The 27,342-nt window shown below is 41.3% G+C and overlaps 1 protein-coding gene across 1 annotated transcript in view; it reads right to left on the bottom strand.

Annotated features, from left to right (window-relative positions):
• Positions 1-970: 970 nt before the first annotated feature.
• The window catches only part of GCS2alpha (glucosidase 2 subunit alpha), a gene marked incomplete at its 5' end in the record, with an annotated part of 93,161 nt that continues 66,789 nt past the window's right edge, over positions 971-27,342 (bottom strand). Inside the window, 4 exons of the mRNA XM_080268177.1 lie at positions 971-4,798; positions 9,898-10,054; positions 23,773-23,943; positions 26,875-27,101. Of these exons, the coding sequence (XP_080124303.1) occupies positions 4,677-4,798; positions 9,898-10,054; positions 23,773-23,943; positions 26,875-27,101 (677 nt within the window). The remainder of the gene's footprint in view (positions 4,799-9,897; positions 10,055-23,772; positions 23,944-26,874; positions 27,102-27,342) is intronic.

Genomic DNA, 27,342 nt, shown 5'->3' with positions numbered 1-27,342 from the left:
ACCTTAAATACCTCATTCCTCTTTTACGCACTATTTAAGCTATCTAGTAAATATCTCTGTGACATACATTTCCATTCAGGCTCTATGATCACCTACCAGATAATTCCTCCCTGTCACTATCTCTTTTCCATTCCCTAAACAGTCTTCTTTTCTCTGTGGCATCTGCTCCCTCATCCCACCACCTGGACCCTTGTCCAGCTACACACCAATCTGTAACCCTCCAGAGATTGTTGTTGTCTTTGAGATGGAACCAAGAACTCTGAAAACCTTGAACAATGACTGAATGGACACATGGCCCATTTCACTGGGCACTCTTTTGATGGTTCTCAAACCTTTTTTCATTCCTACTCCTATTTTTAGATTCTACCCGCCCATACATGTTTCATTATGATGTATGAGCTTGACTGATGAAAACGAAGATGAGGATGTCAATCAACATCAACTGATGACTAATGATCTTGATGATGACAATAATGATTGTACAGTCCTAAGATGCGTTCGTTTTCGTTCATAAAGCCTTCAAGAAGCTTGCATGCATTGGCTTTGGTCACCTAATGGTCGCTTTCCACGCTGCTCCATCTCTGGCAACCTCCTTATTCAGTTCCTTATCCCTGAGGTCACACTCTATGACCTCTTCCCACACATTTTTCGGTCTGCCTCTCCCAACCCCACCCCCAACATTTCACACTTCTCATTTTCTGCACCCAACTATAACCTCTCATCCTCTCCACATGCCTAAACTATCTCAATCTACCTCTTCTCATCACAACACCAATCAACTCCAGTCTCATCCTTCCTCTCAGCTCTTCCATTGTAAACCTAGCCCCCTAAGGCCTCGCATTCAAGGACACTGCACATCCACCTAACCAATGTCATACAGTAAAACATAATAATGTGAAGAACAGGTTTGCTCTTACTGCCTTCACAGTGCTAACATCATCTTTCAAATTAGCCACAAATGATATTCAACTTATATAAAACCACTTTATTTCTCATACGCATTGTGCTTCCTTGCAAACACTAGGAATGTGACAGGCAACAGGCATTCATTTAAATCTATTCGGTCAACTATATATGAAAATATGAAAAATTCTTGATTTTACATTCCTGGGCCCATCAACCCTCTGGTGGCAGGAACAACTCAAGTACAGTATTTTATTCCAGCTAACACCAAATTATTTCATTCTGCAAAGTGAGTCCCCGGAGCCTTTGTGTCAACACTATCATAAAGAGCAAAGTTAACAGCTGACACTACCTTCCTACTCCAAAAACCATATACATCTTTAACAGAACTTATTTCATACCCACATTATGAGAATACATTAGCAATAGACACATCATGCAACACACACTGTTATCAAACAATAATTATAGACCACAGATAAAATGCTTATTATATTTTGAATGTTTCTAATTTATGCAAAATGTAGCTGATCACTTCTAACAATTTCATTATGATAATACCTTGTACAGTAGGTCCACATAATGTCAAGAATGTGTGTTTTCGAGAATATCAAATATTTCCACACAACTTGTAAATTGAGTGGAAACTAGCAAATCAGTTCTTACAGATATCAATAGAAATTTAATAGGGAATCTCCTCTAAAATTACTGGGGATTAAGTATTTAAAAAAATTACACACATACTGTATGCATATACACTATAAATATATATATATATATATATATATATATATATATATATATATATATATACTGTATATCCATCAATCATCCAATCCTACATTGCCCCAAAAGGAGCGTAGGTGCCCAGGACTAGGCAGTTGGTCTCGACATTTAAGATGAAAGTGACCAGCCTCTCTCATCCCTGAGTGGCATTACATGAGCAATCAACCCCAACCACCCCTTGGATATAAACCTTCACCGGCTCAATCCGACTGGAGCGCAATAATTACCCACTAAACTACCAGGTGCCAAAATTTGGTTATATGGTTACCACCCAGCATAGTAAATGGTTTCCCGGTGTACAGGAAACCATTTGGCTTGTCACTCAGTGTAGAGTCACCCACAGGCAGAAGGAAAAGGAAAGAATGAAGGAAAGAAAGACAGAAGAGGGAGTGTAAAGTCACCCGTAGGCAGAAGGACAAGGAAAGAATGAAGGATAGAAAGGCAGAAGAGGATGGAAGGAAAGAAGGATGGAAGAGAGGAAAAGGCAGACACCCGAGAGCAGCAATACATCGAGTGAGTGGATGGTGAGCGCCCCCACCTACCACTATATATATATATATATATATATATATATATATATATAGTGTATCAAATGCAACAAGGACCTTCTGTACAAACCAAGTGCTCCGAGTCTCTACTCTGAAAGACAAAGTCTTGAATCACTTATCTACTTTACTGGGAGGGCATCAATATTACACAATGAACTTGCACATCTACCTACTGCACCCATCTGGCCGGGAAACTGGTACCCTGATAATTGTTGTTGTTGTAGCTGTGACTCCAACCTCATCTCAATGAGAACCCAATGGACAGCAGACTGAAGCCGTCCTTCTCCAGATGTAGTCCACCACCCTCCTTTTGGGAAGAAGATGGGAGTTGAGGGACATCTGTATAACTGGGCAAAGGAATCACCCAGTTATATCTGTACCACTGCATGAAGGCATTCCCCTCCAGCATCCTGGTACTTTGAAATGTTCACACAATGTGAGACTAGAATTAAACAGGATTATGTTAAATAAGAAAAAAATTTTGTCACTCTTCAGAGATTAAGCTAGGATTACCGAATGTAGAGATAAGAAGCTTCAGGAAAATTTAATTATAAAAATAATTTTACCATGCAAGACCTTACCTTCAGTAATAACAAGGAATGTATAATCAGACACCATTAGCTGCAGGAAAGGTTAGATAACTCCAAATATTAAAAACTGTTAAGAGTTCTTACAAAAAACATACCATAAGTCCATTAAATTCAGGGTCCATTTATCATCAAAACAGCACTTAGACAACCTCGCCATTGAAAGTACAGTACTTGCAGATTAAAATAACATTCAATTAATACTTTTATATGCTATTTATTATGACAGACCTTCAATTCAGAGTGCTGCAAGATGAGCCTATAAAGTGAGCTTTAATATAAAGTACCGTACAGTAATCAATGAGCCTTAGTATAACAAAATATACTCTGGTAAGTGGGAGAAAAGTGAAAAAGGAAAGATTACCATAAACAAATATTAAGTAAGCTAATCTAAAAAAAAATTACTTAGTATATGTGTAATATTAAGTTGAATATGGATTTTCAGATTTATTCCTCATAAATAAATCTTTTTTAAGAATTAAACAGTGCTGCTAAGTAGATAATGTGATTACCAGCACATACTGTTGTTGTTCTGGTCAGTTTCCACCAAAAAAGAAGTAAAAAATATATATCTAGACAAAAATATATAAAGTACAGTATTGGTCTAGAGAATATCCAAGGAAAAATTATCAAGCACTTGGTCATATTACCAAAATGTGACTGCACTTGAGGTAGACTGACCCCATTGTGATAGCTTTTTGTTTCAAGTATTTTGAAAACACCATTGCACAACAATCAATTGTGATTTCAGTCAGTTAGTGTGGAATCATATAATCATACTTTTACCAAAGACAAAACCTCAAACAAGAGACAATCATTACTTTGTGGCACAGACAACATAAAATATTCAGTCTAATTACTGATTCTTACTAACAAGTACTGGTAATTCTACTATACAAGTTTTCCAAGCCCCAAACCAAGAAAAATAACACATACATAAGAGTAACTGTTGTTGCTTAGTTTTCCCTGCTGACCGCCACACATACACACACATACAGATTAATAAAAAATAAATAAAAATAAACATAAAAAGTGTCTAAACATTACTGGGTAGCTTATCATCCACATACCACTCTCATTAACCTCACATGCACTCTTTCACAATAGTGGTATAATAGTGCTCACAACATCACCTAGTTACCAACTACAAAAGGGATAGTCACTGTGTAAAAATGCTTAAATTACACCAATATCTCTGATGCCCTCATGCAAAGAACCCCTGTAATGAGGAATAAAGAGTGACTTACAACTGAAAAAGCAAATTCTACACCCTTTTCAACTGTAACTGCCATTATTACAATCAACAGCTATACAACAACTGCACTGATGAATAAATGGTTACTGACTTGTGCTTTTGCACATTAACACTGAACTATGACAAAATTTTGGCATTATTATGAAAAATGTTCATTATGATGAACATGAGTATAAAGTACTGACCAAATTAAAGAAACATACTCAAGTAAATTCAACTCGGTTTTAAAAACACTCAACTTGTCAGCAATAATACAGAATAGAATTTCATTTGAAATTATGTCAACAGTCAGTAATAAATCCACACACAATGATAGCCAAACTAAGTGTCAACTAAACTGTCTATAAAAATCTCTTGAATCTTTTTTGTTACACCTACAGAATACCTACCTTTCACAGTATATCACTGATCAGTAATGATAACTGAAGGCTGATGTAATGCTCTCATGGAAGAATGTAACAACTAAAAAGAAAAAAATATCACAAAAAAGAGAGTTCTGGATGAATCAAAACACCCTCCCTTCTTTATACAATTTCATCAATAACTTCCCTCCCCCAAAACATCTACACATATAACATGGATACTAAATGGGCATCCTCATTGGATTGTAATGGTGAAGTCCTCGTTCATAGAAACGCCCGGCTTGCGTATGGTTAGGCGATTGGCTTGGGTCCCACTGGATGGCTCAAAGTGGCTCTCTAGTACCTGGCTCCCTTGAGCTAGAGGAAGAAACAAAAAGTGGTGGCCAAGTAAGACAAATTATTCTGTGTATAATACTGTACTGTATTGTGATGTACTACTGGATCATAACAGAAAGTTCAACATTTGCCTGTTGGTTGTGGTGACAGAAGGTGTTACAAGAAACAGTATGTGATAGCATTTTAAAGCACACAAGAATATGAGAAGGGAGGATACTGTCATTTGAGGAGGAATTAGTCATATCAAAAGTTGGACAAAAAGCTGGCTGAGGCTTATCAGAGAACTTTATAATATCACAATAACATACTGGACATGGCTTGAATTCTTAGGAAATGCACTCTTTTGCTCATCCCTGGGTAGCATTATTTGAGCAATAAACCCCAACCACCCCTTGGATATAAACCTACACAGGCTCAATCCAATTGGAGCGCCTTACTAACCCACTAAACCACTAAGTGCCATAATTTGGTTATATGGTTACCACCCAGCACAGTAAATGGTTTCCTGGTGTACAGAAAACCATTCGGCTTGTCACTCAGTGTAGAGTCACCCACAGGCAGAACGAAGAAGAAAGAATGAAGGAAAGAAAGAAAGAACAATGTTTAATTTTGTTTACAGAGAATAGGTTAATTTGTCAAGTGTTATAGGTAATTTTGGGGCCAAATGTAGCTCTATCACTAAAATTATTAAAAAAATGTTCAATTCTGACATAATATTTGGATTCTTTGATCTCAATAACATACATTTAGACACCATAACTACATTTGTGGGTGAAAAACTTGCGGAGATATGCCATTTAGTATTTTCACAAAAGCCCAGTGGTGGCCATCTTGGATTTTGGCCTCTTGTAAAGTTGGCCCACATTTTTGCAAGGTGTACCCTAGCTTATTTTCTTCAGCATCCTCATTTCAACTAAAATATTAACCTTCAAACCATGATCCTGGAAGACTGGTCTTGGACACTATGGTAAGGTCCTCCACTATAATGAATCATGGTCAACTATCATTATATTTTTGCATTCATGTTCTTATGGCTCCAAGAGCACTGTATGAAAATGTGATAGTGTACACTAACCTGGCAATGATCCCTAACCCCTTTCAGCTTGGATGATGGCCAAGTGTAGTCATATCAGAGGTTAATTTAATTAGTAAGCAAGGAAGACTCATTCATGTCTCTAACAAAGAATAATAATTATTTTTTTTTATACAGTATATGAGGAAGGCTAGTCACATACTTATTCCTTTTATTTCGGAAATATTCTGTCCCAACTAGTCTAAGGTGACCAGATTTATTGGAGCTAAAAGCGGAATGCGTGTGTGCGTGCGTGCGTGTGTGTGTGTGTGTGTGTGTGTGTGTGTGTGTGTGTGTGTGTGTGTGTTTACATACATATATATATATATATATAGAGAGAGAGAGAGATATGGATAGATAGATATAGGTATATAGATAGACAGATATTGACTAATGTGGCAGAGACCGCTGCTGCGCTACACCTCAAACTGAGGCTGCTAATCAAACACGAACGTCTCCTACGAACTCCGAACATGCCGTACGGTACAGTGAATGGGTCGACCAAAGTTACCAGCTAGTGAGCATTACAGATTTTATATTAATAATTCGGTATTTCATTTGGTTAGGATTGTGTATAACTTTTCTAATTCATCCTAATTTCATAAAAGAAGGTCATGTTATATCTAATGAAATTGTACGTTTCTAAAAGCGGGACAATTAAGATAATTTGCTCAAAAAGCAAGACATTCTTGTCACAATTAAAAAAGTGGGACGGACGTCCAAAAAGCGGGACTCTGGTCACCTTAAACTAGTCACTCTGCAGTGACTGTACATAGTCAAAGTTCATGCTGAGACTCTTACATTGCTCCAAATCTTACTACACATCATATTTCTTTTTTCTCAACAGCTTCCAACAACTGTTGGGAAGTAAAATTGCTGGTTCTGGAACTTGGTTTAGCTTCCAGTCAATAAAAAAACATCAATTGCACCACAGCCAACCCAGATTCCTTGAAAGGAGGCATGATGTCATTTTTTCACATTCTTAATAAATTTTATGTAGCAAAGACATAATGTATTGTGAGTGGCCCAGTTCATCAAGTAAAAACAAAATGCACTATAGTGACAGTCATGGTACAAAAGTCACTAGGAGCACACGAGTCTTCGGGAATTTTCACCATGTGGATAACCCCTCGCAAAAATTGCCTTACTGTAAGTGAAGATAGTCATCCTTTCAGTATGAAAGGATGACTATGTATTTTTACAAATGAACAAAGAAATCTTTAAAAATGGATGAAAAAATACTTCACAAGGCAGATGCGAGATGTAGACCCACAGATGTACCATCAGGATTCCAGGTTATTCTTAACCCCTACACCGCGGGCTTGTTTACCAATAACTTGCGTGTGCCGCGGGGTTATTTGGGCTCCGACAGACTCTCAAAAAATATTTGCCAAAAATCAGTTATTAGTCCTAGAATAATAAAATTACATATGCTTATGGCACATACCTTCAGCTTTCTCCTGGAATGATTGTTGAGCCTTCGTCGGTTACCGTAGGACTTGTGGAGACCTCTGAAGTAGGGTAACGAAGTCTCCACTTTACACTTCCCGACAACCCGTAATATGATTACCACAGCCAGATACAAACACTATAAACACTATTCTACAATTTTCAAGTAGTTTGGGATCCATACTAAAAAAAAAAACACTGTGAAAGCAATGGAAATTACGAGCGCGTCTGATCGTCGCACTGGCACTAGTTCGCTCATGGTAGTCTGTCATTTATTATTCATAAAACCCCTCACACTTTATATTTCTATTACTATATAACACTTATATATATCTACAGTCTTTATCCATAAGTTTCCTTCAGTAGTATTAGTTTATTGTCACTGTAGGGATTCAATTTCTTTCAGTAAAATACGTAGCATTCACTTTCTCGTCCTGTATACTGGCATTGAGAGTGAATGTCACTTTCATCTTCACTCTCATAACTCACAGCATTCAGACATGCTAGAGTGAAACTTTCACTTTCATTACTCCTAGGGTATATACTCGTATTCTTATAATACTACTCATTTACATTTCTATTTACTTTCTCTATTTTATTTACGTTATTTACATTTCTATTTTATTTACACTGTGTTGTGCACTGTCACTTGAAATAACTAAAACTATTTTCCATTGTTCACGTATATTTACATTCATTACTTTCACTTGCTGTTTACACATTATTTACACATTATTTACAATTCCACTTGCACTGTTTTACTCAATAGAAAGATCATAGTCACTCTTTTATCAATTGTCAGCCCTTTACCTCTTTCCACACGAGGTTTAGTAGGGGGTAAAGGTCACAGAGCCATTTGCATGGGGGTGAAAAAAGGCCTTGAAGTCAGCAAGTTGAAACATACGTCCTCTCACTTCGGAAGATGAGAGTACACTGATAACGCAGGGGCAGGCTAGAGGCCTGCTTTAGGGGTTATTCAGAGTTACCAATATTACTTCTTGAAACAGCTAAGTCTAGCACTGATATGATTGGCAGGAAATCTAGACAATACATTATAAATTTGGTAGTTCCAGGTGAATGTAAATATTCTCCCTTCCCTCCTTACATGTATATTTATTACGAAAATAGATTAGAGGCCTACTTAGGAGATATATAATCAGAGCTACCAATGTTAAATCTTGAAACAGCTTTGTGTAGCACTGATATGATTGGCAGGAAATCTAGACAATACATTATAAATTAGGTAGTTCCAGGTGAATGTAAATATCACTTAGGCTTCTCCCTTCTCTCCTTACATGTATATTTATTACGAAAATAGATTATACGGCATATTTCAAGGGGAAAAAAACAGCGAAAATTAGCGAACGAGTGCACGTGAGGTGTTGTCAGGTGATAATTAGCCAATTCCAGGTGTATGGCACTCTCACTTACCTGATTTCTTTCTTGTATATATTATTTGGTATAAGAATACGACATAGGGCTTATTTCAATGGATGAAATCAGTGAAAAATTCCAGGGAAGATTTACTTAGCGTAGCATGGCCGGGCAGGCGAGAGCATAGGGTAATGGAGGGGGGGTAGGGAGGGGAGTCAAGAACGGGGAGAAATGGCTAAATTGTCAACAATGGATGGGAGTACAGATGAGATTAGGAGTGCTGACTAGTGTTGGACATTGTCAGTACTGATAGATGATACAAGCCCCCACTTGAAAGCCCGGGTGAATTCAAAATAACACAGAATCACAAAAGCGACGCCCCGCGGTATGATCCCTTGCTCCCAAGCGTCACGAAAGTGACGCCCCGCGGTTAAGGGGTTAAAGACTCCGTATCACTACTGGATGCTTTATTGGGATAGGGTTGTGTTACTCTCCCTGAGTCTAGCAGATCCCTCTCTCCTAAAATCACTTACAGAAACATGAGAGAGTTTCCCCTGTGTGTAACCCAATGCCATGACTATGCTGAGTTAAGAAGTCATCAGCCGTGTACACATAAATCAGTCTTCTCAGCAAATTCGGCATGAGGCCGCAGCCACTGCCAATTCATGACATTCTGGCTGCATTTGAATCATAACAACTAAGCAAGAAACATCTGCTTGCTTACACAGAAACAGTCATTGGAACCTATACATAAGGTAATGTTTGAAACTCTAGTTGTCAAATATGTAACTATTCTACATGCAAGTCATCTTAAGTACCACTGCAACATGCAACAATTCATCAACTAATGTAAGAAAATATAAAAATTAAAGCAGAATTTTTAGTTGCCATTATATTGATGAATGTAGTGCTACCTATAGGTGACTCCACACAAAGTGAGATGCCAAACAGTTCTGATAACAACTGAAACCCTATACTATGCTGTACAGTAAGCATACCCGGGTACTGTATTGCCAACAAATGGATGTATGTTGATCTAGTAGGGTAAGACACTGCAACATGATGTGGCCCATAAAAGTTTAAATCCAACAGACAATTTGATATATTGCTCACAAAATGCCACCCAAAGAAAAGTGACCGGTCTCAACACCTTAAAGGTCTAAACTGAAAAGCCCAACAAACCACAAAATAAATTACTCCTGTGTGTGATGTACTGTGTACTTACATGCAGACGACAGAGTGACCTTAGTGGGCCGATGTGCAAGCCCCAACACCACCACTCTCTCCAGCCACGAATCAGTGTGGTATTTGCCTCGTGGGTCCACCTTCTTAACTTTCAGAACCCCACCTTCATACCATAACCCAAGATACAGGAACTGTCCCTATGGGAGAGGCAAAGCAAATAACAAAATGAAGAGGGCCACATATTGCAGCTGGTATAATTTACTAAACAGTTATCATCATTCTAACCATCTTCTTCCACCTAAGAATGGTGTGAAGCAGGAACCTGAAACACAGAAAAAGAATGTATGAACATGAGGGAATTATCAACAGCATGTCCAGTGATGAGTCATAGTCATTCACACATCATACAAGCCTCAGAATCCTGGATGCGCTACACAGCAACCGAGGGAAATTGTGTAAGTTGCACCCACGTTGCTACTGAAAGAATAGGTATAATTAGTATTAACTTGAGTTTTTTGTGTGTATATGTATAGTCAACTCCCAGTATTCGCTGGATCACATCTTCACGTATTTTTCTGGGACATTGTTCACAAATTCATAGGAAGATATTTCCTATTTTTCCCACAAAATCAGCTGCTCCTAATGGTTCATAAGTGACTTTTTTGCATGTGTTTCATGATAAGTACTCTCCAATACAGTTAAACTGTGCAGTTACCCTGTATGGATATGAGCTGTTCAGCACAGGGCATCAGCTCTCTACAGCACCCAGTATTTCACAAATCTCCCACTCTTTTCTCGTAATGAAAGCTTGCTTGTGATTGGTTCCTAGGGTAGCATCCCTTATTATCTGCCAATAAATCCTTTTTCTCCCTATCCTATTGGCCGTTCAAAGAGGGAACCCAATCATATGCCACTGCACTCATTCTCTTTCAGTTCACCTCATGGGTTGTGCATTCTGAGTTATATGTAGAAAGAAAGAGAGAGGTGAAAAGATTAGTAAGAGAGAGTAAGAAGAGAGTGGATGAGGAATTTGGAAGGAATTTGAGTGTAACCTGGAGGGACTGTAAGAAAATGTTCTGGAGAGAGGTGAAAAGAGTTAGACAGGGTGGAAATGAAGTTAGCAGGGGAGTGAAAGATAAAAATGGTAGATTACTAGTGGAGAAGGGAGAAAAAGTGAGCAGATGGAGAGAACACTTTAAGGAATTGTTGAACGTAGAGGATGGAAGTAATGCGAGTATAAGTGGCTGGGGAATGGCTGGGAGAAGGAGGGAGGTGAGAAGACAGGAAGAAATCAGTAGGATAGAAGTTGTGGAAGCAATGAAGAAAGTTAAATCGGGGAAAGCCCCAGGAATTGATGGAGTGTGTGGTGAAATGCTGAAGCATGGGGGAGAGATAGTAGTAGAATGGATGTGGAAGATGTGCAGATTGGCCTGGGAGGAAGGCAGAGTCCCGGAGGATTGGAAGTCAGGTATAATTATTCCCTTGTACAAAGGAAAAGGGGAAAAAGAAGTGTGTGGTAATCATAAGGGCATTTGTCTTCTTAGTATAATAGGAAAAGTGTATGGTAGGATACTTATTGACAGAGTTAGAGAAAGAACAGAGAAATTAGTTGGAGAAGAACAGGGAGGCTTTAGGATGGGAAGAGGTTGTGTAGATCAGATATTCATTCTTAGATCTTTAGTGGAAAAGTTTCTAGAGAAGGGAAAGAAGTTGTATGCGGCTTTCATGGATTTGGAGAAAGCATATGACAGGGTGGATAGACAAGGATTGTGGAAAGTGTTAAGAATATATGGAGTAGATGGGAAGTTGTTGAATGCTGTGAAGAGTATGTACGATGGTGCAAAGGCTGCAGTGCATGTGGATGGTGAACTAAGTGAATTTTTCTCTTTGAAAGTCGGTTTGAAACAAGGATGTGTCATGTCTACAGGGTTGTTCAATCTGTACATGGATGGGGTAATAAAAGAGGTACAAGGTAGGGTAGTGGAAGTTGGAGTGGCCCTGGTGAGAGAGGATAGTGTTTGGAAACTCCCTGTACTGTTGTTTGCAGATGATACTGTGTTGTCGAGTGAAGAGGAAGGGGAGCTGCAAGGCTTGGTGGATGAGTTTGAGAGAGTGTGCAAGAAACGGAATCTAAAGGTGAATGTAGGGAAGAGTAAAGTGATTGTCTTTGAGTGAGGTGAAGTCAGTGAATGTACAGCGAGGTTGGATGGTGAGGAACTGGAAAATGTGAGTACGTTTAAGTACTTGGGTAGTGTGATGAGTAAGGATGGAGGTTTGGAGGGTGAAGTGCTTGAAAGGGTACAGCAGGGAAGAAAGGTTGCTGGTTCCTTGAAAGCAGTGATAAGAAACAGGGAAGTGAGCATGGAAGTGAAAAAGTTACTACATGACAGTATTGTGATACCAACTCTAACGTACGGAAGTGAAGCTTGGACGTTGTTGGAAGGACACAAGTCAAGAGTGAGAGCAGTGGAAATTAGTTATTTAAGAGGAGCCTGTGGAGTCACATGGTGAGACAGGCTGACAAATGAGGATATAAAGAAGCGTTGTGGTGTTGATGTGGATGTGATAGGAAGAGTTATGAGGCACACACTGAGGTGGTTTGGCCATGTGGAGAGGATGGAGGGTGAAAGACTGACGAAGAGAGTGTATGTGAGTGAGGTGAAGGGGGGAAGAGGGAGGGGGAGGCCGAGGGTGAGATGGAGGGATGGGGTGGAGAGGTATATGAGAGAGGGGGGTGTGAGTTGGGAGCAGGGCAGTGAAATGGCAGGGGACAGGGCGACTTCGATGCGATTTGTTTGTGGCCACCCCAAACGAGATTGAGGCGTCTGGCAATAGATAGATAGATTAACAACTCTATTCTTTATCCCAGTGAAAAATGGGTCCTAAGCATGCTGTTCAGGGTGTATATACTGCTAGGGGGCTGAAGCAACAGAAGAAAGTGATGTTGCTGGTAGAGAACATGAGACTGCTAAACGTGTACTGGAGGTGGCGCTGGAGCTGGGACAAAGAGTGGCTGGAGCAAGTTTAGGGAGCTGTTGCCTCTCTTAACACTGAGCGGGCTTTCCCTGTGTGCTAAGGGATCTTTGTATGTGGAATGTGTTAGGACAGTCATGCTGTATGGCTGTGAGACCTGGTCAGTTAAGGAAGACTGAAAGATATCTGGGATGCGGTCACAAAATGTGACTTCAGCGATAAGAGACTAAATAAGGAGACTGCCAGAGATCAGGGCAGCATGGACAGCTGCCATTAGGTGACCAAGGCCAACACATGCAAGCATGTTGCTGTCTTTACAAATATTTACAAATGATACGATTTATTGGTGAACTGATGGTACTGAAAGAAATATTGTGATGTACCATACAATTATTAGATTCACATGTTCATACATGGTGCTTCCGTCTACATCTTCTCTATCTGAGCGCTGTCACTCGACCACTCACTCACCACTTGACTGCTTTCGTCTCGTTTCGTTTTTAAAGGCTCCAACATGCTTGCATGCGTCGGCCTTGGTCACCTAATGGCGGCTTTACACGCTGCACGATCCATTGCAGCCTCCCTGTTCAGTCCCTTAACCCTGAGGTCACACTTAATGACCTCGTCCTATGTCTTTCTCAGTCTACCCCTCATAACCCCACCCCCAATATTAACACTTCTCACCTTCTTCACCCAATTATCATCCCCCATCCTCTCCACATGTCCAAACCATCTCAATCTACCTCTCCTCATCACAACACCAATACACTCCAGTCCCATCCTACCTCTCAACTCTTCCATTGTAAACTTAGCTCCCCCGGACCTTGCACGCAGGGATGCACTACACATCCACCTAATCATTGTCATTTCTGTACGTCTGAGCCAATGAATATCCTCCTCCTTTACTGCCCAGGTCTCACTACCATACAGCATTACACTCCTAACACATGCTGCATACAAAGACCCCTCAGTACATAGGGAGAGCCCTCTCAATGTCACAAGAGGCAAGAGCTCCCTGAACTTCTTCCAACCACTTCTCACCCTAGCCACAGAGCTAGCTCCATCACCACCTCCAGCACACAACATGTCTCCCAAATAAAAAAACTCTTCCACACACTCAAGAGATTCACCAGCAAGTTCAATCCTTTCACGCCTGACAATCTCCACCTGCTCTCCCCGACATGCCGTACACATATAATCAGCATTATCTCGCAGTCTACCTCTGATACCACTACATCTCTTGTGCACCCATTTATCACAAACACCGCACAAGAGAGAATTACTTCCCACACCCTTGTGGCAAACTGCACATGGCCATTCTCCCTTGTCTTTGACAATACCGCCACCAACTCTAGATATCATCACTTTTGTTTTATCTGCATTTACCCTTAAGCCCTTGTGCCCCATACCATCTCTCAACTTCCTAAACCATTCCTCTGCCTCCCTTTCATTCTCTGCAATCAACACCAAATCATCAGCATACAACATCTCCCACGGGAGTCCATTTCTAAAGTCACGTGAGAGGGCTTCAAGTACCATGAAAGTACCATGATAAACAACATGGGACTCAAAACTGACCCCTGATGCACACCAACATTCACGGAAAACTCATCACTCAAATCTCCATTCACTCTTACCTGGGTGCTAGCACCCACATACATATCCATAACCACCCTAACCAGCCACTCCTCCAAGCCAAGCTTTCTCATTGCCCACTTCACCACCTCTCTAGGGACTCTGTCAAAGGCCTTTTCCAAATCAACAAAAACAAAATACAGATCCCATCTCCTACCAATATATTTTTCCTGAAGCTGTCAAACAATGAATATGGCATCAGTGGTCCCCCTACCTGGCATAAACCCAAACTGCATCTCATCAATATTCACTCTTTCTCTAATCATACCTTCTAAAACTCTCTCCATTACCTTCATTATCTGATCTAAAAGCTTTATACCTCTATAATTTCCTCATGCCAAGGCATCACCCTTCCCTTTGTACACATTTTCAATTACAATCTTCAGCCAATCATCTGGGACAACACACTCATAAATAATCATATTTATCAGGTCAGTGACTAACCTCACCCCTATATCTCCTGAGGCCTTCAACATTTCGGCAGTCAACCCAAACACACCTGCTGCCTTCCCCACCTTCATCCTGCCTATTGCCTCACTCACAGTAGCAGCATCAATCAAAGGCCAAGGGCCAAACACTGGATCTGCTGGCTCCAAACCTTCCCTTTCCCAGTCAAACTCCTCATTCAACAACCGACTATAATGCTCTCTCCATGCATCTTTAATATCCTCACTGTTCACCACTACTCTTCCTTCATCATTCTTCACACACTGCTCACTTATAATATCCCGATTATCCCTCTACATCTGATTTGCCACCTTAAATATCATATTTTTTCTTTCCCCATGATTTAGGTTATCAAGTAAAAGTCTTTGTGACTCAGACCTCGCCCTGTATACCTCTCTTCTAGCCCTACGCTTGGCAGCCAAGTATTCCTCCTTGCTACCACCCTTCTTCCATTCCCGGAAAAGTCTTCTTTTCTCCTTAACTGCAGCTTCTACACTCTCATCCCACCACTAAGTTACTTTATGTCTTGGTGGTCCTCTTGTCCAACTGCATGTTACATCAGTAACTCTCAAGAGATTGTTCTTGAGGGCTCTGTACTGTTCATTAATGCCTCTGTCTACAGCTCCCTGTTCAGTCATCACTCTCCTCATCTCACTATAGAAGGCATCCCTTACTACTTGGTTTTTCAGCTTCCATATTTTCCTCCTAGGTACATAGTCCTCTTTTTCATCACTCGTTCTTTAAGCACCATATCACAAATCAATAGTTTGTGCTACTGCACACACTCCTCACTTCCTATAACTTTAACATCCCTGAATAACCTCCTATCAGCCCTCCTAACCAGAAAATAATCCATCTGACTGCTATTTCCCCCAGACTTACATGTAATTAACCTACTCTCCTAAAATATGTGATGCACACAATCATGTCCATTGCCTCCCCAAACTCAAGTATCCTTTCCCCTTTTGCATTCCTTATACTATACGCACATCTCCCATGTACTCCTTCATAGCCTTGTGCTGCTTCACCTACATGATCATTTAAGTCCCCTCCCAAAACCACTATCTCATTATCCCGCATACCACCTATTACATGTATTAAATCATCCCAAAATCTATCTTTCTCTGCTTCATCCAATCCTGCCTGTGGAGCATATGCCGATATAACTGCAGCTATCTTTCTCCCGACAAGAATTTTCACTACCAATATCCTACTGCTTACTCTTTTAACACTCATATTCCACCCATTTCTCCGCAACCATCACACCAACACCCCCATATCCGTCTGTCTCCCCCTGTCAAAATAACTTATAGCAACAGTCCTTCCCAACAATCTTTCTGGCTGATCCACCCCTGTACCAGACTTCCTGCAAACACGCCACATCTACCCACCTCCTACTGAATGCCTCAACGACTTCCCCCGCTCTTCCCCTCAAACTTCCCACATTCCATGAACCCACCCTCATCCCCCTGGGTGCAGAAAATAATCATGTAGGAATTTCAAGCACAGTTTCTTTGTCCAACAAAGCAAACGTTCATTCCTATCAACTAGATTTTCTCTTCTCTGCCTGTGCAAATGCATTTTAACCCCTCCACGCCAGGCTATTTATAGCACCATTGTTCTCTCACTATGGGTATTTTTCCAAAAATAGCCTGTTTTCAAACTTTAATCTCTCAGAAACTATAGCAGTAAGGGAAAAAATTAAAGACCAGATTACTCACCAACTCTTCTTCTTGCAAGTGAAAGTATCCCCAGTTCTGTAGGTCATTGCATCAATGAGTAATGACACAATGAAGAGGAGTAATTTTTGGCTGAGAGGTAGGCTGTATTCGTGCATTAGCATGCAGCCTCGATTTTGGCTCTGCTCTCAACGTGATAACTTCTCCATTACTAGATAAACTAGACACAGCAGTGTCCAAGGTACGCCCTATGGCACTATCATTGCATCCTTTCCTAGTATCCTTGGAAAGAGGCTTGGCAGGGGTAGATGAGGCTAAAGTCCACGTGAGGCAGGAACGGAATTGGACGAGATGGGTTAAAAAAAAAAAAAAAAAAAAAAAAAAAAAAAAAAAAAAAAAAAAATTTTTTACACCTAACAAAGTAACAGAGACGACTGAGGTATGGTTGGCTCGGCTGGCGGGAGTCTCTCCTTAGCTTTTGGTGACGAGATAAAATGGCAGCCACTTCAAGGTGTGGCACGAAAACGAGTACAGTCCCGACCAACGCCCAGCACCACCCAGCCACCGACTCCTTGACAGTTCCGACTGACAGGCGACAGTTAGGGGTTAAGATGAATTAATGAGGTACACATTGAGAGGGCTCTCCCTATGTGCTAAGGGATCTTCGTATGCAGCATGTGTTAGGAGTGTAATACTGTATGGTAGTGAGACCTGGGCAGTAAAGAAAGAGGATATTCGCAGGCTCAAACATACTGAAATGACAATAATAAGGTGGATGTGCAGTGCGTCCCTCTGTGAAAGATCTAGAGGGGCTGGGTTTACAATGGAAGAGTTGAGGGACTGGAGTGTATTTGGTGTTGTGATGGGGAGAGAGAGATTGAGATGGTTTGGGCATGTGGAGAGGATGGGGGATGATAATTGGGTGCAGAAGGTGAGATGGGTTAATACTGGAGGTGGGGCTATGAGGGGTAGATAGAAAAAGACGTGGGACGAGGTCATTAAGTATGACCTTAGGGTTAAAGGACTGAACAGGGAGGCTGCCATAGATTAAGCAGTATGGAAAGCTGCCTTAGGTGACCAAGGCTGACGCATGCAAGCATGTTGGAGCCTTCAAAAACAAAAATGAAAACAAGTCATCTTAGAACACATCTGCACTGGCACAGAAGAAAAAATCTAGATGACAGAAATGAGAGTTTGCCTGTTGGACAAAGTTACTGTGTTTGCAGTTCCTACATACAGGAATTATTTAATCACCTGCAAAACAGCCGAGTGGTGAGTGAGGGGTGGAGTGACAGTAGTCAAGAAGGGGAAGAAATAGACGGGTGGGCCATGGCCAAACACAGTACATAACTTATGTGATGCAATAATTCTACTGTTCAGTACTACATTATTCCCATATCATCACTTTACTAATAAATGTTCAAGATTTTAATTCCTTTTTAAATGTTTTTATTAGTAAAATAATGGATAACATTTAACCCACCGACTCCCGCTGACGAATATATACGTCCACACGTTTTGTCACTGTGACTCCTGTTGAATATATAAATGCACAGCAATTGCAAGGTCCCTAATTTGCACAATTCTCAAATTTTGCATGATTTTTGGTACGTATACACGGGACACCTTCCTCTACAAGATGCCAGGCAGGGAAAATGCCTTACCCCGCATGACCTCCCTCCCCTTCCGCATGCCATTATCTCGGCTATTCACCTGTTACCAGTGACCTGGCCAGTAAAGACATGTCGTGCCACGGTACGAATTTAAGGCCAGAGTGATTCCCTAATCGATGACAATGTGGAGGACAAAGTTTACGTAGCATTAGAGGAAGAAACAGTCAGAAATGATGACCAGGTAATGTTGCCAAAAAAGGTCAGGTATGTTATGTTTGGTGAATGAAACAATGCTTATACAGTGCTCGTCAAAATTATCGAGCGCCTACCGCCGGGCACGCAATACTTATGGCCAAAAAAGAATCACCCATTTTTTGGGGTAAAAATTGAGTCACAAGTTTGCGGCGCTAGCATGACGTTACAGTAGCCAGAGGCCTTCCGATGCGCTGGTTGGTTCCCACCTCAGTTGCCCACGGGCTGCCTGAGAGAGAGGAACTCCGCCGCGTCTCCCTCTCTTTCTGCGCCATTTTTTACCAAGTGTCCCGCAGTGTTTTGGCTTTCGCCACCTTGTTATGGCACCTACCCGTGAACTATCAAGAGAAATCATATCCCAGATCATTGCTCTAACCCTTTAAACGCGGATCGTCGCTTTTGTGACAATCGCCAAAAAGGACATAACGGCGGATCGTCGCGTTTGCGATTCAAGTTAATTTTGAATAAACGCAGGCAAGGATGTTCCAGCTGGTATTGTCTATCAGTACCACCACCCTTTAGCTACAATTAGCATACTTGACCTTTGTACTACTGACCTTCGTTGTTGCCAAGTATCGCATTCTCCCCCCCCCACGGCCCGGCCAACCTGGCTGTGATATATGGCAGCACTCTGACTGCTCAGAACTGTAAATCTGCACTCTTCTCTCACAAGCAGTTTATGCTAATAGGAAATGCTTGTTTCCCCAGTTGTCACACTAGTTTTTTTTCATGCGGTTTGCCCCTGTTTAACGTCAGTTTACCGCAGGCTTTCAAAGTGACATTATGGTGAGTTCTAGCTCTTCCGAGTCAGTGTGAGCGGCCGACAGGAACGAGAATAAAGTGACGGGCGTAAGGCAGAATAAAAGCGCGCCACGGTGATCTTTTGGGAAGTACTATAATTGAAAATAATGTACTATACGTGTTTTTAGCTGTGAAAATGGAAATGTTGAGTGACGGGAAGACCGCCGCTGCGCTGCATGTCAGCCGTACACTTCGTTGATTTTAGCCTTATTTTCAGTGCTTATTGTACAAATATGGATTCCAATCTACCTGTACGTTGTAGTATAAAGTTTACTGTGACAGAATGAGGCTGTGGTAGAGGAGAAATCGGGTTGCTGGAGGTGTGAAAGTGAAGATTTTGTTACCCAACTTTGCAAGTCTCCACAAGTCCTTGGGTAGTCCACGAAGGCTCAACACCTGTCTCTGGAGAAAGCTGAATGTAAGTACTATCTGCCATACCAAGTATAATGTTCTAGGATTAATCTCTGATTTTTGGCTAATATTTTCCTACAGGTACTCAGAACGCGATCCAACCCCGCCACCTGGGGGGGGTTGGCTGTCCATGGCCTCGTTTTAGGGGCTAAAGGAGGCAGGCCACCAGACAAAGGAAATTAGTGAATTGGTTGGTGTGGCTCGATCGACAGTGCGTCGGTGGTGCACGCGGTTTTGAGTGGAAAACAGTGGTGAAGTTCCCACAAAGAAACCGCGGTCTGGTAGGCCTAAGAAAACTTCCCCAAGGTCTGTTAATATTTTAAAACGAGAAGTGGAGTTTAATCCTCGTATGAGTGCAAGGAAAATAAAGGAGAGCAACCCGGAAGTGTTTGGTGAGGTGTCTGTGAGAACAGTGTCTTGTAGGGTCCATGAACTTGATTACACAAGTCACAGGCCTGTGAGAAAGCCTCTTCTCGCAAAGAACCAGCGACTTCGTAGGCTTGCCTTTGCTAATAAATATCTAAACTGGGGTGAGGAGCAATGGTTGTCAGTGTTGTGGTCTGATGAAGCAACGTTTAGTGTCACCTGTAACAGAGGAGCATGTGTGTACTGGCGCAAAGGTAGTGACCCACTTGACCCACGGTATGTGGAAAGTACTGTTAAACATCCTGATTCACTCATGGTATGGGGTTGTTTCTCAGGGAAGGGTTTGGGGAAGCTTGTTGTACTTCCCAAGAACTTAAGAGTGAATCAAGATGTTTACCTGGAGCTTCTGTGTGATCATTTACCAGACTCCTTCTGGCTAACAGGTGCAAGAGTGTTTCAGCAGGACGGTGCACCTGCTCACAAGGCCAAATCGGTCACCAATTGGCTTCATGACTGCGAGGTATCATTCATGAAAGACTGGCCAGGAAATAGCCGAGACCTCAACCCGATTTAAAACCTCTGGTACCTCGTACAGAAGAGTCTCCAAGGGAAGGATATGAGCTCTCTGCCTAAGCTGGAAGCTGCTATTCGTGACTCCTGGAACAAAATACCCCTCCAGCACCTCAGGAGCCTCGTCCTTTCACTTCCAAGATGTCTCAGGTCCGTGAAGAAGAGTAAAGGCTACCCTACGAAGCACTAAAGATAAATAAAATGCATTATTTATATGTTTTTTCAATGTTGAAAGGTTTGTTTCTTAGGAGGGACGCAGGGCGCTCGATACTTCTGACGAGCACTGTATTGCCTATATTACTGTGTGAAAACCAATATACCGTACTCTCGTACTACATATAAATTCATACCAAATAAATAAATACTTACCGTTTATGAGTGGTGTGGAATAGTTACCCTCTCATAGAACTCATTTTCTTTGGAGCCAGCCTAATAGAAAACACAGTAAGGTAAGGGGTACTGCTACCTGTATGCAGTATTTTTAAACCTCAAGTGAGCGATTTCTCTATGAATTTTCGATGTTTCTCACCAAAAGCGGAGGTTTGAGCCAAAATTTTTTTTTTTCCAAAATTGGTCAGGATTGGGGGGGTCAGTGGTGGAATATCGGTTGGGACGGGGCAGGTTAATACAGAAGAATGGACTTAACAAGGTAGGGTAAGATACTGCAAACAAGTGTGTAGTTACGAGTCAGTTTGTTTGGCACAAAACTGTACTGGTATCACACATTTTTGGACAATCAAGAGTATGCCTTTTTTCAACAGATTTACTCGTCTTGCTTTTCTGTCTTTCATTCTTTCATTCTTTCCTCTTCCTTCTGCCTGTGGGTGACTCTACACTGAGTGACAGGCCAAATGGTTTCCTGTACACCAGGAAACCATTTACTATGCTGGGTGGTAACCATATAACCAAATTTTGGCGCCTGGTGGTTTAGTGGGTAATTATTGTGCTCCAATTGTATTGAGCCGGTGAAGGTTTATATTCAAGGGGTGGTTGGGGTTTATTGCTTACGTAATGCCACTCAGGGATGAGTGAGGTTGGTCACTCTCATCTTAAATGTCAGGACCAACTGCCTAGCCCTGGGCTCCTACACTCCTCATGGGGCAACGTAGGATTGGATGATGGATGGATGGATGGATGGATGTCTTTTCAAGGAAAAATTCCTTGATTTTGGGTCACTGGGACTTTACGCTATAAATCGTGGAATTTCATACTTTGTGTTTTGTCATCAGTGTCTCATAATGTTCACCTCTTTCAAACTTTGCATATGTCCAGCTTCTGTTTGAAGCACAACAAAATTAAGTTTGGATTTTAGACATCACAGAGTGTAGAATTCACCATCTATCAAACCAAAACAATCAGAGAGTTTATCTACTGAGGCAACGGTAAGAAGACTGATTTGTTACTGAAGGGTGAGGACTGTGAAGGTGTGGAAAATGACCAAATTAGAGGAGGGGAAAGAGAGGGGAGAAGTCTGAGAATGAGATTAACAAGGAGTTTTCACTTCACTTCGCTTGACTTCACCCAGTCTCAAGCGATATGTGATTAACCCATGGAGAGGTGGGCATTCAAAGTGATGCATGCTATTATATTTTTACTGATATTTTTGCCAGTCCATTAATTTTCCAGTTGCCTAATAATCCTGGATATCGGATATCATGGATTGTAGTGTATATACAGTATATGCAACAATAATACTACCATTAAATCAGGAGTTGGGGAACAGGGGTAAATTACCTCAAATGGAGTAAAACTAAAAATCTGGGGGGGTTATGCATGCGGTATGAGAGGCAATGCGTACGGTATACTCGAAATTACAGATTTTTCAAATACCTGTACTGGTAAATGACATATGTTTTGATGAAGAAGATGTAAAACATTGTATCATGTATCATGATACTTGTTGCTTCGCCGCCGTACTATTGACAGATGTGTACACAGACGTGACCCCCCCCCCCCCAAGATGGGGGTAATTGCATTTTACTCATATAAATTTTTGGGTAATACCCTGAAAAAGTTCCCTGACCCTTGCATTAGATGAATGGATTTATGAAAGAGGCTAAAACAACAGGAAAAACCAAAGGGAACATAAATGGACAGATGATGACTGATGGACTATTACAAATCTGATGGTTCCATATTATATGAAGTGCCTGTTGACTGTAAACAGAATCTTTGCAAAATGGTTCAGTTTTGCAAATGCTTGTGAGTAGCTATGATAGCTAGTGAAAGCAGATCAGAGACAGCTATTCAAACTACAATATAATGGTGAACAGAATAAAATAAAATGAAGTCCATCCATCCATCCAACATCCAATCCCACGCTGCCCCACAAGAAGCGCAGAAGCCCGGGGCCAGGCAGCCGGTCCCGACATTTAAGATGAGAGTGTTGTGAATGAAAATGGCAAGAAAAGACAGGATGCACTGAGAAGACTGACTAGGAAGGAAGGTAACTGATGCTATGAAGACTTTAACACATACAGGAAACCAGAATATTGGCTGCAGATGAACTCCATGATGGTGTACCAGTGTCCACATTAGCATATGGATAAGAGACAATGGTTTTCATATAACTTCGAAGGTCTAAAGTAAGTGCAGTGGAAATGGGACTGGAAAGAATATGTGAGGTGCAAAACTAGAGATGATTAAAAATACTGATATACTTACACAAATAATCAAGAGGAAATCAATAGATCAAAGGGTACTGGGACATGTGAGGGTACGGTCACACAACAAATATGATTAGGGTGCTGAGAGAAATGGAACAGGATACATTTATCAACACACAAAGTGGTCCAGGGCAAAAGCAAGATGAAAAAAAGGGTAAAAATTGGCTGCACAAAATTGATGCCAACATGTGGTCTGTGCATCCCTTGAACAAAGAATATGTATAACTGAATCTGACAATATTTATAACAGACAACAGCATGACAGACTACAGTTTTCTCTTTTGGGTCTGTCAGACCAAAAACCAAGAAGGGCAGGGGAGAACATTCTTCAAACTGACTCATGAAGGTTATATCACAATATGGTTCTTATTACTAAGACAATTTAGGTCTAGTTCCTTCCATAACAATGAAGCATGCATGAGTCACATATGTACTACACTGAGGTCCAATAGAGAAGCACTGTTTAGGATCATATAGAGACATGTTTACCATTACACCTTACCTGGCGGTACAGGAAGGTGTGCTCATCATCAATGTACAAAGAGCCCTGAGCACGACCCTCAGAGTCAAGGGCCACCACAAATGTGTAGGGGTCGTGCCGCATCAGTGAAGATGCCCGACGTACTCGCTCCTTCTTAGGCACTATGCTACCTCCACGCTGGTAAACAGGGATCTGTGTGGAAATATAAATATCTATCTGTACTCACTTAAACTCTCAGGTGTGCAATAAAATCTATAATGAATTCAATCATTAGCTGAAACTATGCAATCATGAAACAGAAAATTAATAAGGAATGAAATTTTAAGTTTACGGTTTTACTACATCATTAATGATTAGGAGAAGGCACTGGACAGTCCCTAGGGAGGTGGTGAAATGGGCCATGAGAAAGCTTGGGATTGAGGAGTGCCTGGTCAGGGCAGTTATGGCTATGTATGTGGGTCCTCACACCCAGGTGAGAGTGAATGGAGATTTGAGTGACGAGTTTCCCGTGAATGTTGGGAGATTTGAGTGACGAGTTTCCCGTGAATGTTGGTATGCATCAGAGGTCAGTCTTGAGCCCCTTAGTGTATGTTATGGTGCTTGAAGCTCTCTCATGTGACCAGAAATGGACTCACATGGGAGATGTCATACACTGATGACTTGGTGTTGATTGCAGAGAATGAAAGGGAGACAGAGGAAAGATTTAGGAAATGAAGAGACAGAGTGGGGCACAAGGGTCTGAGAGTAGATGTAGATAAAACAAAAGTAATGAAACCTAAGCCTGGTGGTAGCACTGTCAAAGCAGAGGGAGTGGGGACATGGCAGTTTGCTACAAGGGTGTGGTACGTAACTGCTCATGCAGTATTTGTGATAAGTGGGTGCATACGAACCGTAGTGGTATTACAAGTAGAATGCGAAATAATGCTGAATGCTTGAGCGCAGTGTGTCGGGGAGAGCTGGAGCCTTTATAAGCGATATGATGATACAATATGATACCCATCCACTACTTTCTATCACTCTCTCTCTCCTCCCATGTTCTGGTATTCCTAAACTTTGAGGAGACTGCACATTTAAGATAAAAAAAAAGTTTTGTAATACAGTAATCTTTCAATTGTCCGGATGTCCATTATCTGAACAATCCATTACCCGGACACTGTGATCTGGCTGTATTAAACCATTCAATGTATATTTTTCGTTTTTACCTGGACAAAATGCTTGTACAGTATCTGGGTGAAAGTTAAGGTTGTGCAAACATTTTCATCCGCCTGGGTGGGAATAGCCCAGTGGCGTTGTGCTGTCTGGCTTGGTAGTTCACCAAGCATCCGCGAGACCCCCCCCAGTTGTTCCCAGTTTCTGCCTGGCAACCATGTTGTGAAAAGCTTTTCTCAGATAGTTGTTATGGCGGCCCACATGGTGGCTTTTGTGGTTGTTCCCTACCTGCTTCAGGCCTTGCTATTCGTTGCCTGCCACTAGACCACATGGGATGTACAATCAGACCCTACTTACAAAGGATCAACTTACAAAAAATCTGCAGATACAAAAAAAAAAAAAAATTCCAGAGGGGGGGGGGGGAAGCAATTAAATACAAACCGTGCACCAAGTAAAAGTCCGTGGTCCGCAACAGATGGCAACCATGCGCTCCTGCCTTCCCCCTGCTTGGAAGCCCGGAGCATTGTTGTTATCATCACAAGTAACGTCAATTGTGATTTTCGTCATGTAGACTTGATTATTTCCTCCAACATGTCTCAGAAATAGAAAAGCAGTGGGAGAGGTAGTGATAGCAGCAGAAAAAGGCATGCAATTAAAATGGAAACCAAAGTGAACAAAATTAAGAGAGTGGAGAGAGGGGAGAAGCTGAGTGATGTGCCAGGTGTGTTTATATTGAATCCCTTGACTGCAGGAACAATTTTAAAGGAAAAGGAATGTATTCTTGAACATGTAAAGCAAGCTGTACCAAAGCATTCAACAGTATATGTAAAAATATCACAGTCTTTGAATTTATGCTTGTTTATATTAACCAAACGCACATGAAAATAGGGGCTACAAAGACTGATAGAAGTTTAAGGGGAGGAGTTCATCTTGGTGAATGATATAAAGTGTCTGCAAGAGAAAAGATGGACTTACAAAAAAAATAAAAATAAAAATAAAAAAAATAAAAATAAAACCTGAAGACCTTCAGGGACCAGTTATTTTCGTATACAGCCTGTACTGTGCAGTGCAACAGCTTCGCCAGCTGCAGTGCAACAGTCAGAGTCAAGGAGCTAGCAAGTTAATCAGCACAACGCCCTGTGAGGAATCATGAGTGCTGACGATTTTATTCTAGCTTACTGCAGTGTATCATGATTTTATTCTATTTTACCATGATTTTATTCTATTATACCATCATGTTTTGTTCAACCACTGCAAATTTCTCATGTAGCCTTCCCCCCCCCCCCCCATGTCACTGCAAGGTATGGCCCTGCAGTGGTGACTGCTTGTCTATGGTTGATAGGTCTGCTTGACTTAAGGTAATTGCTTGGCTGTGGTTTATAGGTCTGCCTGACCAGACAGAGTAGTGTTAAACAAAAGGAACAAGTATTGTACGATGTACTGTACAGCAGTAGCCTTTTACAATGGCTTTCAAAGTTAGATTATGTACAAAGTGGGGCCATTGGAGAAGTCCATTATCCAGATGGATCCACTTTCCAGACATGCCTTTGGCTCTATTTTGTCGGATAACTGAGGGATTACTGTATTTGGGGACTACATTTCTCTCTCTCTTATTACCCCTACAGCTGTATTAGATTATTTTAAAGACATTTTGGGCTACTGTCATTTCTACACAACAAATTCATTCCTCTGACCCTTTCCATCTGATGACATATTTTTATTATACTGTTAATTTCACCAGGCAATTTTCTTTAGCTTAAGCGAGACTTCAAGGAACTGGTGGGTTTTTGATACTACCTTAATTAACTCCTTGACCACTAAAAACCCTTTCTAACCTGAACATAGTAGTCTGGTGGCAGCCATCATCACATGCTTTATGGTCCCATCAGGAGCACAGGGGCCCAGGGTTACATAACTTACTCCAGACATTTAAGGTAAGAGTGACAGGTAAAATAATCAATACCAAAAACTCACCTTATCTCTGGGTGCAGCTACAGTGCGAGTGGCTGGCCCATGCTGAACACTGATGTCCACCACATCATACCAAAGGCCGGGTGGGAAGTAAATGGACACGGCTGTAGCCCCCTCTTCAGTGACAGGCCGCACAAGCAATGATGACCCAACAAGATGCTCGTTGTCCACTGCAAATCCGCCTTCATCCTCGGGAAATGCTACCCACAGTGGTCGCATGGGTGGTGCACCTGCCAGGAAAGTTAGACATAATTATGAGAGAAAAAATATGCATGAACATTACAAAAAGAACCATTCTGCACATTCATCTACTAATTACACTCACTGCATTCACTGCAATATTCAAAAGCATAATGTTTTTCTGTACTAAATAATATACAAAACACTATCTATCTATCATGAGATTCATTAACCCCTAAGTGATAACAGGATCGATTGATCCTTTTTCAGGATTACACAAGATATCAAATG

Source organism: Coenobita brevimanus, chromosome 26 (assembly GCF_032717465.1).
Source record: "Coenobita brevimanus isolate Jiangsu-jjx chromosome 26, ASM3271746v2, whole genome shotgun sequence".
NCBI classification, from domain to species: Eukaryota; Metazoa; Arthropoda; class Malacostraca; order Decapoda; family Coenobitidae; genus Coenobita; species Coenobita brevimanus.
The sequence above is the reverse complement of the archived record's forward strand: the minus strand, read 5'-3'. Positions and strand labels throughout refer to the sequence as shown.